Raw genomic sequence first — 20,391 nt, 5'->3', positions numbered from 1 at the left:
TGTGCGCATGCATTGCGCCATGCGATTACCTGCAGCAGCATATGCTATGGCGTGCACTGCGATTGCACCATGCAATCCTATGGACTTGCAGGTGCGAATGCAGTGCGCGTATTCGCTCGTGGGCACATGCCTCGCGCCATGAGTGGCGTGATTTGCCGCGTACGCAGCAAAGATGCAAGAGGACACATCTGTAGGTAACAAATGTGAACAGCAGACTCATTTTACTAGTGTTCGGTTTTGATAATGTGTTTTCATATTTCATATTAAATGGTGTCCATCCTACAATCTGAAAAACAGCATGTAGTTTTACATAAACACAGTAAGATTACCTAAGTAAATCACACTTGCAGTGTTTTTATCTGACATTTCACTTTGTAATGTTTCGGATCTTTCAAAAACAACTAGCAAACCATTGATAACATATGTGCACATGCTGTTCTGACAACATTCGACTCAAAACCCGAAATTGATCAAGGCTCCAGTTGTCAGTGAATTTCACACTTCCAAAGTCATTTCACATATTGCATTTCTTTTTTCATCGTTCAAAAGCAAAAGTTGTAAATTGTAAATCCTCAGTGCCTGAGACTTCTGTTTTTCTTTCATTTTATCGTCCACTGCCAAAAGAAAGAATATTGTATCCATGACAACGTGCAAGTAACTTTTATTCTACAAAGTAATGGGATGCTCATTCCTGAGGCCTTCAGAACTATGTAGCACATACAGCAACATGTTGTGCACCCTTTTATTTGCCTGACATATCACAGCAGTGCAGCAGAGATGAAATCATTTGATATATTTACAAATTAAAATTAGTGTTACTAATTTGTGCAATATTAATACTTTTGTGTGAAGATTTTCAATTTACTTTGCTTTGTAATTACTCCTTTGTACCAAAATTATCATATCCAATTGTCATTTCTAAGTAACAGACCCAGAACCTCATTCAGACCCGCTCGCAAGCGCCTATGCGCTCGCAAGCGGGTCGATGGTGAGGGCAAGCGCGCAAGCCCCGGAGCGAGTGACAAATGCACTTGCTCCGGGGCTCGCTACAAAAGGGACGGCTGTCGATGTTGATCGACAGCTCGCCCTATTTTGTATGCGGAGATGGGGGGTGGCCGGGCAAATGGAGGCGTTCCTGAAGGAATGCCTGCCATTTGTAGGTGGCCTTACTGACATCACCAGTGATGTCAGTAGGGAGCTTCCTGCTCTATTAGAGCAGGAAGCTACCTAGGGCTTGCAGTAGACGAGACCCTACCGCGACCATCGTGACCACCACCTAGTCACTCACTAAAGCTGTGGGTGGTAAACCACAGCTTAGCGAGCGGCCAGGAGGTCGCCTTTCAAAAGAAAAGTGGCCACGCTCATTCAGAGCGAGCGCTCGCTTTTTGCGAGCAGCTCTGAATGAGGTCCCCAATCTTTAACTATGTAATGCAGAAGATATCACTGATACAGTATATCCTGGTTACAATTCTCCCCCGATAGTGTCCACCTCATAATGTTCTTATTTTATATATGGTTTATGAATATATAATAAGAACTTGCAAATAGAAATTATGTAATTCATCAAGTTTCAAAAAAGCATTTTTTGGAACTCGGTAATGTTACTGTATGCCATCCAGAGATGGCGTACAGTCCACTAAATGTGTTCACAGGCTTCTGTTTACACTGCAGCTTCTGCAGCATAAGGGTCTTTTTAGATCTCTTCCCGCTGTAGCTTCACCACTGCAGTCATATGATGAGTATTCATTCAGAGGGTCTCACAGCTCACTGTCTGCGCAGTTTCATGTGGGCACTTGTAAGTGCTGATTCCTTAAGAATTAGTTTTGCCCCTTGAGACTTATCTCACAGTTCCAAAAAGCTCCCTCAACTGAAAAAGCAGCTTTCTGGAAGTAATAAGTAAAGGAGGTATGATGAATACCTCCAATATTTACATTGAACATTTGTGAAGCATAAAGGAATATGGTGGCACTATATATGCAACTGATAATAAATAAATAAACTTGCTGCAAGTTCAGTCCTTAAGTAGCACAATACACATTTTTGTTTCATTATGAATAGGCCCCTAATGTAAATATGCCTGTTTTCAGCTAAATCTTTTGACCAAAGAAAAGGCTGATCTAAGCGTGCCCTGATCATGATAATGGCAGATATCAAACCAAGCATACTGATAAGGGTGGACCGACCACCAAGATGCATAAAACTCTACATACAGATGAAAATGCACATTTAGGCCCTCATTCAGAGCCGTACGCTCTGAGCAGAGCGCACGCTCTGAATGAGGGCCGGCCTCCATGAAAATGGAGCGTCCTTCTGGACGCTCGTATAGCTGTGGGTCACCACCCACAGGCTATACGAGCATGCATTTTGATGGCCGCGATGGTCGAGACCATCGCGACCATCGAAATTGCGAGCCGGAGCCTGCGGTTGAGGTTTTCAACCGCAAGCTCCGGAGTGGTTTTGGCTCTATCAGAGCCAAAATCACTCCCACTGACATCACTAGTGATGTCAGTGGGCCGGCTTCTGACGGGAGGCGTTCCCGTGGGAACGCCCCCGTCAGGGAGGCACGCCCCCGGCACGCCTACCAAAGGGGGCGTGCTGTCAATCAACATTGACAGCACGCCCCCTTTGATCAGACACAACGAGCGAAGGACTTTCCTTCGCTCGTCGCGTCTGGCGCATGCGCACGACGGAGCTCCCTCCGTCGTGCACATGCTCAGTCCATAACATCGACCCACTTGTGAGCGGACAGCCGCTCACGAGTGGGTCTGAATCAGGCCCTTAGTTCCATGCACACAAAGCGGGAGGAATTATGTCCGACTCGTTTTTGCCTCTGGAGCATCCCTAAAGTCTTTAACAAATTTTACACCTACTTGTTGGATATCTGAAGTTAAAATGCATGGGAATGAATTTGTGATTTTTAAAATGTCTTGAGGGGCAGCTACAGCACTTGATATGTGCTACTTATTTTATTTATTTAGCAATCTTTTTTTCATTTCCTATTCTAATGGTGTTTAATATCATAAACAATAAAAAAAATTGTTTTAGTGGTATATTCATTAACCCTTAATTTCTATAAAAGTAGGGGAAAATTAAGATCACAGATATCTCCTGTTTACCTTTCAGTCCCTATCTGGCATAAAATAGTGTGGGGACCTAAAAAAAATCAAGCTCTGATAATACAAAGTTTTTGGAGCTTGACAGCGGGAACCGTTGCCATCTTCAGATGGCACTGATTTCCTCACCCCACTCCTTATAGGAAGGAGTCCTGTATTAAGAAGTGTCCTTTCAGATCCCTCCAACCCTGTTTGGTTCCCTCTGCTGGAAGTTTGACACTAGGAGCACATGAGTGAACCCAAGTTTACACATGTGCACTAACACTGCCGAATCAGACTAGGCATTGCTAAGTTTCACTGCTACTAAAGTAGTAGTGATAGGAATTGCAGGGACGACCGATCTTCTGATCAGCTGCCTCCATACCAGAGAAATGTTGAATTGTGATTTTGTATCCTCCATTGCTACTTGCATCAAGTTGGATAATTAATTCTTGGGGATCCCTTAATGTTTTAAGTATGTTAAGATGCAATGGATTGAACTACATTAGAATAGATTGGCTCAATTGTTGAAAACAATCATGCAATTTTTATTATGTGCATTGTGCTTTTATGTGTTCTACACCAAGGGCTTCCTATCATTATATGCAAAGCAAACTTACAATAAATAACCAGTCACTGGACTAGAAATCTGGGTTTCTTCGCACTCCTATTAGAGATGAGTGGATCGGTTTTGGCTCGGATCTTCCTGCCAAGTTCGGAACGAGGCAAAACTTTATCTTTCACAGACAATTCAGCACAAATGTTCATGAAAGATGATGTTTTGACTCATTCTGAGATCAAAAACTTGGTGGGAAGATCCCAGCTAAAGCTGAACCGCTCATCTCTTATTCCTATGTAATGTTAAAATGACCTGTATGGACCTTTACCCAGCATACTGTTTTTACCTGGGACAAGATTCAAAAGCTATTACTCAGGACGCTTTCTTGACAATTACAAGTGGACACAGTTGTCTTATTCTGTAAATACTGGTACTTCTTGGAGTGAATTCCTGTGCAGGAGATACCTTATGATGAAATGAGAATTAAATTATTTTTGTTTAACTTGTATTTCCTATATTTGATTATCCAGGCTGAACACTATTTAGAGAACAATAGAGAGGAACACTAGCATTGGTGAACTTCCTGCTTCAGAACCCTATTGTACACTTGTACAGCTTTCTAAGCATACAATAGACATGTTCAAGGCTACAACTGTGTATATGTAATTTGATTTGCAAAATCATGAAAGCATAATAGGAGTGATGGGCATCATTTAGCAAATCTTTGGGAATTATATTTAACAACAACCTTGCCCAGGCATGATACTATTATAAGTACTTTGATCAAATAAAAACAATGCTTATTAATGGTACAATTTCATTGGATTTAAAAGTAGTTACATTTATTTTATATCTATTTTGGATTATGCCACATATACTTGAAATGTATTCACAAGTCATTACACCACTCTTACATTCATTTATTTTGGTCTGTCATTTAGTAACATGTTTAGATAAATATCCCCAAATTGCTTTCAGGAGGAATCCCATTTTCAATTCTATCTCCCATTCTGGGTCACATATGCACAGGAGAACCAAAGTACAAATGGCGGTCAGCACTAATAGTAGTATCTAAGGTGCCAAGATGGTATATGTACATAAATATAGAAAATTATTTAATGGAAAAAACATAAAGACAGTTCCAACTATAAAACTGTAATCAATGAATAAAACAATCCTATGAATTGTAAATTTTTATAGTATGCATACTACTTAGATTATTGTCTAGAAAAATATCAATGTATAGTCATCCATAACTCTAGGTATGGAACTGCAAGGGCCTGCGCTAAGATTATGAAAAAATAGAGCTACAAGTGGTGACAGCCAGGGCTAGATAACCAGGTACAGATGAAATCTATCCAATGGTGGATGACTGCATGATAATCTGGCTCTAGATAGTTGTGTGTGAATAATGCCTAGAACAACTGCCTTTAGGATGAAGTGTGGATAAAGTTTATAAGCAGCAGGTGGAAAAGTGTTCAGAGGCAGTCAGTCTTAGGGTAACTAGTAGGTCCATAACACATTTAGTTTTGCTTGGTAACTTCTTCAGAAGGTAATGGGGACCAGTACTAGCTGGTGAAGAGGCAGTATTAGGCAGTATTTCCAGCAAACTGAGCATGATTCAGCTGTCCTATCTATATTTTTAAGTAAAATCGAGAAGGTTTGTCAATCTCTGGATAAACTACAAAAGAAATGATCACTTTTCGCCGAGTACTGATAAAAAGATCACTTAATAACACCATAATTTCCTGTGTGCTGATTTCATACAGCAAATGTACTAGAATGTTCCCTATTTTGACATATATTGTAGCTGTATTCTGTTGTTGCAGAATGCATCTAAGGTAAGCAGAACATTGGTGCTGAGTAAACAAATTGATGGCAAAGTACCCTAAACAGCCAAATGGATAATGTATGAATGCTATGCCACGTTTTCTCACTGACAAAATTATTTGGCTTACTAGTTATAGAAATACCTTTGGATTTCACCCTGTATATTGTATGTTCACAAATATGCTCAGTTAGATAAATCAGATATATTTTCAGGGCTGCACCCACACAACTTATGCAGTGGATATTGTAATGGCCCTGAAAAAACTGGATATGCGTTTCTGTGAGAGTAATACATAAACAATAGCAACAGGTGCAGTAAGGATATTCAAAACAGGATTGTATTATTGTCCAGAGATTTACATTATGTGTTACAGGCAATCAAAGAGTTACATACTAATAATTCAGTAATCACATACAGAATAGTTTATCAATCAGTCAATACTGTTTCACTATCAATAGTGGACAATCCTTTGTATGAGTACATTGTGGAATACACTGGTTTATAACTACATATGTGTTGATCCATACATAAATGATAGGTGTAAGCATAATCTGGTCATGAAATACATACAGCACTCTCACCCACTGCAGTATCCTAGCTGGAAGCATCCTTTTCCATGTATCAGCCCCTCTGTGCATAAAGCCAATTGTATGGTAAGGTTTTGCTTTTTTTTCTGCAGTTGCAGCAATAGATGTTGGTTCAATCTGAATTGTGTGGGCAGCCAAAGAGCTACTCCTTGTGATCCTCTAATATTATTTATTTCAAGTTCATGTGATTTTTTTTAATGAAATCATCACATATAAAATATAACACACGAGACTGTACAGAACAGAATGTGTCAAATCCTGATTTTATTCATTTACATGAAGATGTGATCAGCACCATGACAGGGCTAAATAGTGCCCTGTGTCGGCCGTCCCCTTAGCACCTGACATCATGACATCGGGCGTATAACATCATAATGGTGCACAGAGGGGGCGGGGTCGTCGGCACCAGTAAGTGCAGCGCTGATTGGAACATCCTGAGGATGCTCTAATTAGTGGCATCGACTGCAGCGTGCCTGCCAGGTGTATCTAAAGCACACTCCAGTGGTGCTGCAGCAGTGATCCTGGCTGCAGGGTGCAGTTACAGGCACCTTGCCAAGAAGAAGCAAGAGCCATGAGGTGGTGGTGCCTCCCACAGAGGTTGCACATCCCTAGTTATGGCCCTGGATGTGATTACTACTAGTATTCTAAAAATATCTGGATTTTTGCCATTCACTTAAACTGCTGTTTCATTTAAACATTTAAACATGTATCACATTAGACCAGAGTTTCCAAAACTCTGCCATTACATTCCAGGTTTTAGAGATAGCCATGCTTGAGTCCAAATGGTTAGATCAAATTGACTAAGTCACCTGTGCTCAAGCATGGATATCCTTAAAACCTGTAATGGTGGAGTTTGAGAAGCTCTACATTAGACAGTTAGGTTCTAGTTGTGTGTTGCTTGCTGTGGTTCACTGCAATTTATGCACTACTGTAAAATGCAATCTAATAATTGATCTCTAGTGACACCATGTATAGCATTGTTATGTAACAAGTCACCTTAGTGCTCACCTCACATTACCTTATCTATATTTTTTTCCATGTTGACATGAAACAAACCAGCTTAATGAATTCACAGAGTCTGTTCAAATGAGGCCTGGAATTGAAGGCTTCCAATCTGCTTTCCCAATATGGAGCAGACAATCACTAAAGCAAACTCTCCTTGTTGAACTCATTAACATAATAAGTAGAGATGAGCGGGTTTGGATCTCAGAGATCCTAACCCACCCGAATTGCAGCTGCCCCGGATCCAACACCCGATGCAAAACCTCGCGACCCAACAGGTTTTGTATTGAACGGGCTTAACACTGAGAGAGCAGTCTGTCACGGCTCTCAGCCAATCAGCGTTAAGCCCATTGAAAATGTATAAGAAAAAGAAGATGGCGCCCGCCATCCCCCACTGCCTGACACCGCTGGCACCCCCTGCTGCCAACACCGCCGGCACCCCCACTGGCAGCATATCCCGCTGCCGACACCACCGCTGCTGGCACCCCTGTACTGAGGACACTGTCAGCGACCCCCACACTGCCAACACTGCCACACTAAGGACACCACCAGCACCCCTGCACTGTCGACACTATCAGCACACATGCACTGAGGACACCGCTTGCACCCCCGCTCTGCCAACACCGCCGCCACCCTGCATTGAGAACACTCCTGCACTGCCGACACAATCAGCAAACCTGCACTGAGGACACCACTGGCACCCCCGCTCTGCCGACACTGCCGGCACCCTGCATTGAGAACACCCCTGCACTGCCGACACAGTCAGCAAACCTGTCGACACAGTCAGCAAACCTGCCAACACAGCACTGCTGACACCGTCAGCAAACCTGCACTAAGGACACCACCGGCACCCTGCACTGAGGATACCCCCGCCCCAGGTGATAAAGGGAGGGAACACCAGTGAAGGAGCTGGAGTTGCAGCTGCTATCAGGCACTGAGAACACAGTCAACCCCTCCCACTGTAGGAGGGGGATACCCGTGTGCTATCCCGCCTTTCATCACGACACAACCCCATTTCTCAGCATGTCAGCTGAGCAGAGCACCAGGAGACGGACCTGCTCAGACGTACCGGCCCATCAGATCATCTGCCCTGGTTCTTTGTATTGTATGGCAGTCACTGTGATGTTCTCTGCATTATATGGCGGTCATATTATTAGATGGTGACTACTATCTGCTGGGGAGGGCATGGGGGGCGCTGAGCTGAGTCTAGACCCCAGGTGACAGAAAGCCTAGTTTCACCCCTGAACATAATCATAGGTTTTCTCTTCTCAGCTGAAACCAGGAGACCGACACGTTCCCTTGCTCTGAGTAGATCTACAGATAAGATTTAGTAAGGTATTTCATGCTATTTACTGTTATTGTGCAATGGAAAATAAATATTTAAAAGCAGACTTGAGCAGTCCTAGGAAGATGCTTGACAAACTCTGCACCATATTTATCTGCATCCTTTTTCCTCGCTTTGTATTTTATTTCTCTTCATAGTCACTCTTTATCTGAGCAATCGTTTTTTCCATTGTCTGTTACACAAGCGAGGCTTATTTTACATCTTGTTTTGTAGCATTACATTTCCCAAACCCCATTCTTCCCACAACTACTGTATGTTACACTTCCATATTTGACTTAGAAATGTTTTACAATATGAATATTTCAATAGCAATAGCATGAGTTCATTTTCAGGTTTCCTCTTATATTGTAGAATGCTTCAATTAAATTTATGAAAAATGTCACATAAAATTAAAGACATTTCCTATTTGATTTAATTAAAAAAAAAAAATAATTGAATTTTTATTATGGGCAGTGGTTTTTTATGTGTTCATTTTGCACAAAGGACTTCCTATCGTTACATTTAAAACCAAGCTTAGTATAACTTAGTATAAATAATCAGTCACTGGACTAGAAAGCTGGGTAACATTGCATTCCTACTGTATGTAATGTTAACATGAGCTAGATAGACCTGTATACTGTTTCTACCTGGGACAAAGAACCTGATTCAGCACAGATCACAAGTCTGTAATCGCACACACCCGCTCGCTGCGAAAATATGCAAATGAATGCGATCGCATTGCAATCGCAGCACTGTAACAAGACGCCCATCAGCTTATAAAACCACCCACTTCCATTACATACATCCGCAAGTCAGCAAAAACATTGGTAACATCGAGAAACATTGAACCCATACGCAGAGTTGTGGTTGAGCATGATATGCCTCACAACCAGCGAAGCTTCCTGTCGCCATGTGGAGCTCTGGCTGCGTATGCCGTCGCTGGGGATTAATTATGCACGCCCCTGTAACAGCGTTCAAACGACAGGCATACCTGCGTTCCTTCGACAAAATCCCCTCTACACCCCCAAACAGTGCTTCCCTTCATTCATTTCTGTGTGCCGCTGCGTGTCCGCTGCATTCGCATACCCGATTGCAGTGGCCGGTATGCACACGGGCACTGCGATGCATACGCATGCGCAGAATGCAAACATCGATGGCAGCCTTGTGTCCGCATCCTTGCAATCCAACCTGAATCAGACCCAAGCTTCAAAAGCTGTTACTCTGAAAGCTTTCTTGGCAATTACATCAGAGAAGAAAACAACACATTTATCTGATCCTGTAGATACTGGTTCTTCTTGGAGTGAATTCTTGTGTAGGTAGATATGTTCTGATGAAATGAGAATGTAAGTACTACTTTTGTTTCCTACTGTATATTTGATTATCCAGGCTGAACACTATTTTGTAGAACTATACAGCGGAATACTAGCATTGGTGCAACTCAGAAGCCTATTTGAACCATTAACACTTGTACATACTGTATATGTTTAATATCTGAAGAATCACATAATAATAATAATAATAATAATAATAATAATAATAATAATAATAATAATAATAATAATACTCAAGGCCAATTACACACTGACATTTGAATCATGAAAGTTCACACTCCAGTAATACAGCATGTTAACATTAAACTCTTTAACACACGGAGGATAACTTGCAGACACTCCATTCACATCAATGTCTCCGATTTGCTTGAACAACAATAATGGTGCAGTGTGCAGGCAGCATGCGAGAAACTGCCCCACTCAGCAGTGCAAACAATGCTTCCATCCCCAAGTATATGAGTAGGGGGAGATTTAGCAAATATTGGAGATAGGTAAAGTGGAGAAGTTTCTCAGAGCAACCAATTAGCTTCTGTAATTTTTCTAGCACAACCTGTAAAATGACAGTTAGAAGCTGATTTATCTCTCTCCACTTTATCTTTCTCTAAGATTTGATAAATCTCCCCCTAGGTATGGTGACACTTGAAACAATAGGAATCAATGGGGTCTATGTATTAAGCCTTGTAGAGAAAAAGTGGATGGAGATAAAGTACCAACCAATCAGCTCCTAGCTATCATTTTTCGAACACAGGGCCTGATTCAGCTTAAGGAATAGAGTAAGGAACAGCATGTAACTGATCATCTTGGTGAAACCATGCTGCACTGCAGGAGGGGCAGATGTAAAATGTGCAGAGAGATTTAGATTTGGGATTAGTGTGTCCAAACTGACATCTAAATTGCAGTGTAAAAATAAAGCTGTGCAGTATTTGTGGGCTACGGTACATGCAAAAGCAGCCAGTATTTACACTACATGCAACATAAAATGTATGTATTTGCACCCCTTGCATTGCAACATGGTTTGTCCTGGATCACAGTAACGTGCTCTCTCTATTTCCAAAGCTGAATCAAGCCCACAGACACCAGGGTAAGTGATTAGTACACGGGTTCCCTCAAGGTCCTCAAGGCACACTAACAGGCCAGGTTTTAAGAATAGCCATGCTTGGGCACATGTGTCTTAATTAGTACTTCAGTTATTTTGATTTAACCTTCTGTGCTCAAGCATGGATAGCACTAAAACCAGGACTGTAAGTGTGCCTTGAGGACAGAGGTTGTGAATCACTGTAAAGGAAGATAATAGGTAGAATCTTATTGGTTACAATGGGCAACATCTCCACTTCTATAAAACCTAAACTCCACTTGTACAGGGACTGATGTAAACTAACAAATACTCCTTGTAAAGTGCTGAGGAATATGTGTATATATAAAATAATTCTTAAAAATGTAAGTAATTTTAGGATACCATTATACTTTATTTTTAATGTTATTTAGTTTGTTTTCACTATGGTGTTATGGAGAACGCTAAGGGTAAAATTTACTAAAGTGAGAGTTTTAGAAGTGGAGATGTTGCCCATAGCAACCAATCAGATTGTAGCTATTATCTTCTAGAAGCCGTTAGACGTTAAGTAGAAGCTGATTGGTTGCTATGGGCAACATCTCCACTTCTAAAACTCTCACTTTAGTAAATATACTCCTTTAGTGTACAGATAAATGTGAGGGTGTATGGAGATAAAATCATTTAATGCCACGCTTACTCATAAACAGAATTATAAATGTGGAATATAATATATATGAAATATTTTGCCCTAATGAGAATGTTTAAATGTTAATATTGTTTCCAAATATCTGCAAATATGGCACTTAAAGTCCCCCCCCCAGTCCTGTTTGTTTACATATTTCAGTAAATTTATTTATACTGTAATCTGTCCCTATGTACTTTGTTGTGTTGGGAAATATACCAGACAATTCAATGAGAGGATGGTTCTACTTACTTCAACAATCAGATCTGCTCTAGAGACCAAATACTATGACCAACTGGTAGCTAGACAGTTTATTACCAATGTACATAAATAATCTCTCTACATTGAGATATAAGATTGATCACCATGTTATTATAATGAAATGTAACGGAGATAGAGCAAATATTTATCTAGATTGGAAGCTTCCTGGATACAGAAATGCATTACATTAGCACCAGTGTGATTTAATGAAATTATCTTATTGAATTATTTCTTATAAAAATTTTTTTGTTAGGCTAGTGACTTATCCACATGACATGGTATTTATAATTTCTCTGCTGAGTTTGTTATAGTAGCTGGCTACATTTAGGCATGTTTATTTTTTGTATGTTAGCTACAAAAAATATTGTCTTTTACTTGCTATAGTGGTGGTCTCTATTAAAATGCACGTTTAAATGTTGTGGTGTTAATTCATATATGAAGGGTTGCTAAGCAAGCATGTTGGTTGTTAGGTTGTTAAGTAATAGGAAGTGCTGTACTAAGTCAAAATGGTGCCTCGGCTTGGTGCTCATGTATTAGTGGTGCACTTTTCTAAACCTGGGTAGAACCATATTTGCTCCCAGTTCAGCCTGAATTCTTTATGGTATGAAATAAAGAAGTTGCTGGAAACATTCTTTAGAGATTCCGTGTTGACATGATAACATCACACTGTTGCCACAGATTTGTAGGCTGCACACAACAAACCTCATATGATGGCCTGAATGTAATAGGACATTTGAATGACGTATGGCAAGGCCTGTTGATGGTTGTAGTGCACCTGTACAAAAAAAAATTAAAATAGACAGTGAGATAAAGTAATTAATTGAAAAAACACTCCACCAAATATTTACAATAGGTCCATGTAAGCATCTACATACTTAGCATGAAACACTCCACCAAATATTTACAATAGGTCCATGTAAGCATCTACATACTTAGCATGAAACACATGAAATGACAAAGAACTTTTCCCGTGAGCGACCACGTTGCGAATGGCAGACACAGTTCCTGTCATTCGGATTAAAATAAATGGATGTGCTCTGATTGGTCAGAGTTGGAGAACAGCCATTCTGTTTGGTTAGTATCCCACATGAGTGTGTTTCTACTAATTAATCAGAATGGCTGTTGTAGTAGACCTCAAGATTCATCAGAACAGGAAACATTTTTCCAATCTTTGACTGTCCATCCTGGGCCCACTGTAGCCTCAGTGTCCTGTTCTGATGGGACAGTAATCTGGTGTAGTCTTCTGTTGCTGCAGCACATCTGCTTAATGGTTCAAAAACCTGTGCATTCAGAAATGATCTTATGCACACTACTGTTGTAATGCAGGGTTATTTAACTTACTATCACCTTCCTGTCATCTTCAACCAGTCTGGCCCTTCTCCTCTGACCTCTATCATTAGCAAAACAAGTTTGTCCACAGAGCTGCTGCTCACTGGTTGTTTTTTGTCTTGCACACTATTCTCTGTAAATGCTAGAGACTGTTGTGTGTGAAAATCCCAGTAGATCAGAAGTTTCTCAAACCAATGTTTCTGGCATCAACAATCCTTCCTTTATCAAATTCACTTGCTGTAGTTCACATTTGTTCCAGATTCTGGTGTTTGGTTTGAACAGCAACTGAACCTCTTGACCATGTCTGCATGCTTTTATAAATTGAGTTGATCACAGATCACATAATTGGCTGATTATATATATGCATTATCTGTAGGTATACAGCTGTACCTACTAATGTAGTAACTGAGTGTAAAGATAAATGGATGTTTACTCGAGGAAGGCACCAGGGTCTGTATGGATGATTAGTTAGTGGAGTGACATAACCCATAGAATTTTGTGTGTGTATGTGCGTATGCGTGTGTGTGTTACCATGTTACTATTTTGCTAACCAAAACTTATTAATCTAAACATTTGCCTTTTAATATTTGACCCATGAATAAACAGCACTACCCACGCAATATGCTGCATCTTTAATATATTATGAATTAAGAAACAATTCCACACACATCTGCAGATATTACACTAAAAAATATGACAGGCAGAAACTGCTGGGTGAGCTATTTTTACCATGGAGCTAATGTTTTTAGAAACAAATACACTGGACTACTAAGCTTCTTTCCTCAGGCATGTTGAAAACTGAGTAGCGTGACAAATAATCTCAGAATCCTTGATGTGTGTTTTTAATATAAATCTCTCACTCTTATTCACAGCTCCTTATGAAATCTGCCCTGAGGACTATTTGATGTCTATGGTATGGAAAAGAACCCCAGCTGGAGACCTGGCATTCAATCGATGTCCTCTTAATGCTACTGGTAAATGTTCTGCTATTAAGAGATATATATACATTTATATAAGGCTATATGAGTAATGTGCAAACATGTTTATTTATCCCTAGCACAATTTACAAGCTCATAATTGCACCCTTCAAATTATCATTTATACAAATAGAATGTTAAGAAAATTGAATATATATTGTATAGCTCGATTTCCCGATGTTATAAAGCTAAATAGAGTCATTTGTGAGATTGCCTTTGCATGATTTCAGCATTGCTATTGAAGCTAACAAATATTTTCTGCATCTTGTGTTACTCATAGGTACCACTAGCAGGCGCTGCTCACTCAATCTTCATGGCGTAGCCTTCTGGGAACAGCCAAGCTTTGCAAGATGCATATCAGCTGAATACAGACACTTGCAGCTTTCAGTAGGTGCAAAGCCAGCTATTGTCCTTGTTATGTTTAATTCCTATTATGTCACTGTGCAGAAAATGTAACTCATTCATATCTAGTCAAAAATGCAGCACAAGCTAAGCAAATAAAACAGCTCTGAATTCAGTTCATTCATATTAACTGAGCCAAACACTAATCACTGGAAACTCAATTTCAGTGTCTTCCTGGAAATGAACAAGCATAATGAGTATACCATATTAATTCTGTCACATTGCGTTTTCAGTTATAAGACATACTTGCACCATCTTTAACTGAAATAAAGCCACAGTGCATTTATGTTACCCAAAGACATTACTGCTCGTATACAAATGAAGTAATGTACAGTAAACAGTGTGCATGTGTGATACAATAAGGAAACAGCAGCATTTCATTTAAAGTTTAAATTTTAAACCCCTATCACAGTTATTCCCACCTATTTAGATATACTTTTGGGAATATTATTATTTCCCTAATGTTTTATCCATTTTTACGGTTTTGGTTGTTTAGGTCAGTGACATTTCTACAATGGGTGCAGTGTGTGGTGGACACAGGCCCATAAGCAGAGAGGGCCCCGTGCCACGCACTATGCACTCAAGCTGCAGGCTCTCCCCTATATACGCTGCCACCGGCCATCTTTTGTGTGATATATTCAAATAAAAGGCGACAGTGCAAGAAATCACACAGTCTGGCACTGCCACAGCCCTTGCAATCTTCTGCTCCATCTTTATGAAAATACCACATAACATATGGCCACCAGGAGGCTTGCACATGCCCCCCCCCCCACTTGTTTAGGTTATTTTACAAATTCTATTAGGTATAGCACCAGTGAAATTATTTTACAGTTTTTTTTTCAGTCTTTTGTATTTCCTATGAATAGAACTGTCTAGCAGCAAATACTTTAATATGTTCCATCTTAGTTACTTATCAGAGATGAGCGGGTTTGGATCTAAGAGATCCGAACCCACCAGAACTAAGGGGATCCGAGTCAGATCCAAGCCGGCTCGGATGTTTCCGCCTTACTCGGATCTCTGTCATCGAGGCAAAACCATAGAGACGAAATCTCGCGGCTCGTGAGCTTTCGTCTCTATATATAAGGGACGCGGTGGGCGCCATTTCATTCCGGCTGTGGAGACTGAACAGGGACGGTGGGTAGTGTAGGGCTGGGAAGAGGTGATGTGCTGTTCTGTCTGCTGTGTCCTGTTCTGTCTGCTGTGTCCTGGGCTGGTGCTGATCCATTCTGGGCTGGTGTTGTGCTGTCTGCTGTGTCCATCTGGGATGTTGCTGAGCCATCTGGGCTGGTGACGTCTGCTGTGCTGTCTGCTGCTTCCATCTGAGCCCAAGTTCTGGACCTAAATAAAGTGTATTTTTTTGTGTAATATATATTTGTCTGTGTGCGTGTTAGGCTTAACCGCACAAAATACAGCAAGTCAGCAATGCAAGCTAGTGCTGCCCGACTCCAGTAGTCATCAATCTGTGCTCTGGGCCCAAGTTCTGGAGCTGAAAAAAAAAAAACTTGTCTTTTCTTTGTAATGTCTCTGTGTCTGTGCGTGCTAGGCTTAGCCGCACAAGATCTAGCAAGTCGGCAACGCAACTCAACTGCTTCAAGACTGCAGAAAATATGGAGGGCTGTCACATGACAGGAGAGCAAGGCCAAGAACCACATGTTGTAGCTCCCACCAGCGGTGCAAGGCCATCAACTTCCATGTCCTCTATGAAGGCCCATGCCCCAGGGCTTAAGTCACGCCATCGATATGGTAAAGCTACTTTTACCAAAGAAAGAAAAAAAAATTGAAAGGAAAAAATTTGACCTTAGATAAACAAAAAATTGGCAATATGCCATTCACTACACAAAGTGGCATGGAAAGGATAAGGCCTTGGACTTTCTTTATAAAGACTGCTTGTTCTGATTCTGATAGCCCTTTGGAAAAACCAACTATGTGCCCTGAGAAATCGAAATCACAAATCCCTGAGGAGAGTGTAAGTGTGTCCGCGGTTGCCATGTCTGAGCCAGACCTAAATGCTAGTGTACAGGAGGATCCTCCAAGTTCCAACATTTGTGTGCCCTCTGTAAATGTGGGAAGGGCAGTCAACATCTTGCAGACGTAGTTATCGAGGATGCTTCTGTGGAATTGCACATGGAGGAGGAGAATATTTTGGTAGTTGAAGGTGCTAAGGAAGATGAGGATGTTGATGATGAAGATGTTGGTGATGAGGATGTTGATGCCGAGAATGTCCTTTGTGTAAGTAAGGCAACAGCTGTTGCCCATGGTTTGAAAAAGCCAAAACCCATTGTTCTCATGCCGGAACAAAAGACAAAAAAATCTACTTTTCACGTGTGGAATTATTTCCACCCCAATCCGGACAACAGTTGTCAAGCCATATGTGACCATTGCCAAGCAAGAGTGAGTAGAGGGCGGGACCTAAACCACCTAGGACCTCCTCCTCATTACGTCACTTGGAGCGCATTCATCAAATATCAAAGTGTACATCGGCAAGTTCCAAAACTTAAAACGTAACAAGTCCAGTGTCACCTACCTGCTCCCTCTCTGTGAAATCCAAGTGCCTTTTATCTCCAACACCAACACCTGCATCATCAACATCCTCATTCGTCATCGGGAATAGTCCTGCTGCATCCAATGTTGGTATTCGAAGCATAATTGACTCCTCTCCTATCCATGATTCCACAGAAGGATCCTTGATGACTATGCCTGTTGCTGCTGCTGTTGCTGTGAGTGGATCTTCATCCCAGAAGGGGACAAGGAGGAAGACTACTTGTAGCGTATCCTCCAAATAACAATTAACTGTTAAACAATCATTTGCAAGTGCAAACAAGTATGACAGCAATCATCCATTTGCACAGCAGATTACTGACGCCATAACAGCTATGCTGGTATTAGATGTGCGTCCAGTATCCGCCATTACTGCAGTGGGTTTTCTAAAGTTAATTAAGGTCCTGTGTCCTCGCTAACAGATCCCTTCTAGATTCCACTTTGCTAGAACAGCAATTCCAAGTCTGTACAAGGACATTAAAAAAACCTTATTAATGTCCTCAGAAATGCAGTTGTACCCATGTCCACTTGACCACTGATATGTGGACAAGTGGGACAGGGCAAACTAAGGATTACATGACTGTGACAGCCCACTTGGTAGGTGTATTGCCTACAACAGCAACAGCAGCAGCAACATCTACCAAAAGACAGCTGATACAGAGGCAGGCTACTCTTTGCATAACTGGTTTCACTAAGAGGCATACCACTGAGAACCTCTTAGAAAAACTCAGGGAAATCAGTACTAAATGGCTTACCCCACTTGGACTCTCCTTGGGATTTTTTATTTCAGACAATGCCACCAATATTGTGAGATGATTACATGTGGGCGAATTCCAACACGTCCCATGTTTGCTCACACATTTAATTTGGTGGTGCAACGTTTTTTAAAAACTGACACGGTCGTGCAGGAGATGCTCTTGGTGGCCCGCAAAATATCCGGACATTTTAGACATTCAGCGACCACTTGTTGAAGATTGCATGACCAGCAGGTACTGTTAAATTTGCCCTTCCATCAGCTGAAGCAAGAGGTAGTAACTTGATGGAAATTTACCCTCTATATGCTTCAGCAGATGGAGGAACAGCAAAAGGCCATCCAGGGCTATACAATGGACTATGATATAGGCCATGGAGGGGGAATGCATCTTACTCAAGCGCATTGGAGAATAATTTCCGTGTTGTGCAAGGTTCTCAAACCCTTTGAACTTGCCACACGTGAAGTTAGTTCAGACACTGCCAGCTTGAGTCAGGTCATTCCCCTCATAAGACTTTTGAAAAAACAGCTGGAGAAACTGAAGGAGGAGGTGAAATGGAGCAATTGCGCAAAGTATGTTGGACTGGTGGATAAAGCCCTTGATTCACTTCACCAGGATCCAAGAGTCGTCAATCTATTGAAATCTGAAAAGTATATTTTGGTGACCATTCTGGATCCTAGGTTTAAGTCCTACCTTGTGAGTTTTTTTCCATCAGACTGAAATCCACAACATAAGGGTGGGTTGGAGGGCCCAAGGACTATTCCATCTTGCACCTTTTTCCTTTCCATTATGTGCTGGTTGGGGCACTGCTGCCTGACATTTTAAATTATGGTTGGTTTAAGAGCCAATGATTTATTTTTAAATTAATTTATTATCAATTTTACAGCCAGGGGCTGCACCCAATTGGTTGTTTTTAATTAATTTATTATCAATTTAACAGCCAAGGGCTGTACCAATTAATTGGTTTTTATTAATTATTCAGCCAGGGGCTGCACCCAATGAATTGTTTTTAAATTTATTTATTATCAATTTTACAGCCAGGGGCAGCACCAATGAATCTCTTTTATTAATTATTCAGCCAGGGGCTGCACCCAATGAATTGTTTTTTAATTCATTTATTATCAATTTTACAGCCAGGGGTTGCACCATTGAATTGTTTTTTAATTAATTTATTATCAATTTTACAGCCAGGGGCTGCACCAACTATCAACTATCCATTCTTCAATCCTCAAGGGTATCCCAACCATCATCTTTGCACAGTCCTCAACTCTATTAATAATTATATCAATCAGTTTTTAGCCAGCAAGCTGGATGCAACCTTTTGGCTCTATAACTAGATGAAAAAAATCAATATTGTGAGCTGTGAGGTGATCAAAATTGACTGGAAACGAGAGGAAATAAAGGTTATTGAGGTTATTAATACTGTAGGAACAAAAAAAGGCCCATTTTATGTGATTTTAGCTGTTTATTTTGACTTTTTAAGAAAAAATCCAGTTCCAAAACCAAAATACGAAATCAAAACATTGAGGTGAGGTTTTGGCAAAACCAATTCAGATCCAAAACAAGGGGAGATCCAGATCCAAAACCAAAACCAAAACATGGGGTTCGGCGCACATCTCTATTATTTATGCATGATGCGGCTCTATAATAATTTACAGCAAATAAAGCCTGAATCTAGGACACAAAATATAACTAACAATCCAGATTTTAAGGCTAGCCATGATTGTGCACAGACGGTATAATCACACTGACTGAGGTATTAATTAAATCGCCTGTACTTAATCATGGATATCCTTATAACCTGGACAGCTAGGGTACCTTGAGGACTGAGGGCCTGATTCAGCAAGGATCACAACTGTGATTACTCATGCAATTGGCCAATTGTTGCATTCTACGTATGCATCACAGTATGCAAACCAACCACTGCAATCTGGACAGCGATCGTAGAGACTACACAGACCCTTTGCAGAGTGATTGGCAGGAAGTACCATTTGAGGGAGGTGATGGGACGGTGTTGGCGAAATGCAGGACTTGCCAGTGCGTTTGAACGGCGTTGCAGGAGCATGCATAAATTAGGCACTGCAATGCCATACGCAGCTTGGACTTTCACTGCGTGCAATTAGGTTAGCAATTCCTGAGTAAGGTCTGACCTTGTGCAAGTGTGTGTGAGGCTGCGATGTTATTCGACATTCGCAGTCTAGCTAAGTATTATGGATGTGTGTAAGGTAAGGTGGGCGTCCTCATGTTGTGCTGTGACTGCATAGAGATCGCAGAGGATTAGCATATCTTTACAGTGAGATTGTGTGCGTAATCGCTATTGCAATCGGTGTAGCGATCCATACTGAATCAGGCCCTGAGTTTGGGAACCACTGAATTAAATTAATAGTTGCAGTGAAACCACAAAAATGAGTTTAAAATATGTGAAAGTTTAAAATGAAGGAAAGTTGACAGATTGGTTTTCGTGATCACCAGCCCCTTCCCCATAGCAGCTGTTTCGACCTCACTGCAGGAGACAGGTTATGCTCAGGGAACTTTTGAACTTTTGCTTATTATCATAGCCGCATTTCTACATAATTACTTGTCTCTCTCTATACATTTTGAGAATCTGTGACAGTGGATCCTAACATTGCAACATAGTATCATTCATGGGCCCTCATACATCTGCGATCATTT

The 20,391-nt window shown here is 40.9% G+C and overlaps 1 protein-coding gene across 3 annotated transcripts in view; it reads left to right on the top strand.

The window, feature by feature from the left end:
• The window catches only part of ADGRB3 (adhesion G protein-coupled receptor B3), a 926,819-nt gene that overhangs the window by 470,059 nt on the left and 436,369 nt on the right, over nt 1-20,391 (top strand). For all 3 annotated transcript variants that reach the window (XM_088456639.1, XM_088456638.1, XM_088456640.1), the window contains 2 exons: nt 13,922-14,023; nt 14,307-14,413. In XM_088456639.1, the coding sequence (XP_088312765.1) occupies nt 13,922-14,023; nt 14,307-14,413 (209 nt within the window). The remainder of the gene's footprint in view (nt 1-13,921; nt 14,024-14,306; nt 14,414-20,391) is intronic.

This window comes from Taudactylus pleione, unplaced genomic scaffold (genome assembly GCF_031769625.1).
Source record: "Taudactylus pleione unplaced genomic scaffold, aTauple2 ptg000710l, whole genome shotgun sequence".
Lineage (NCBI taxonomy): Eukaryota > Metazoa > Chordata > Amphibia > Anura > Myobatrachidae > Taudactylus > Taudactylus pleione.
The sequence above is the reverse complement of the archived record's forward strand: the minus strand, read 5'-3'. Positions and strand labels throughout refer to the sequence as shown.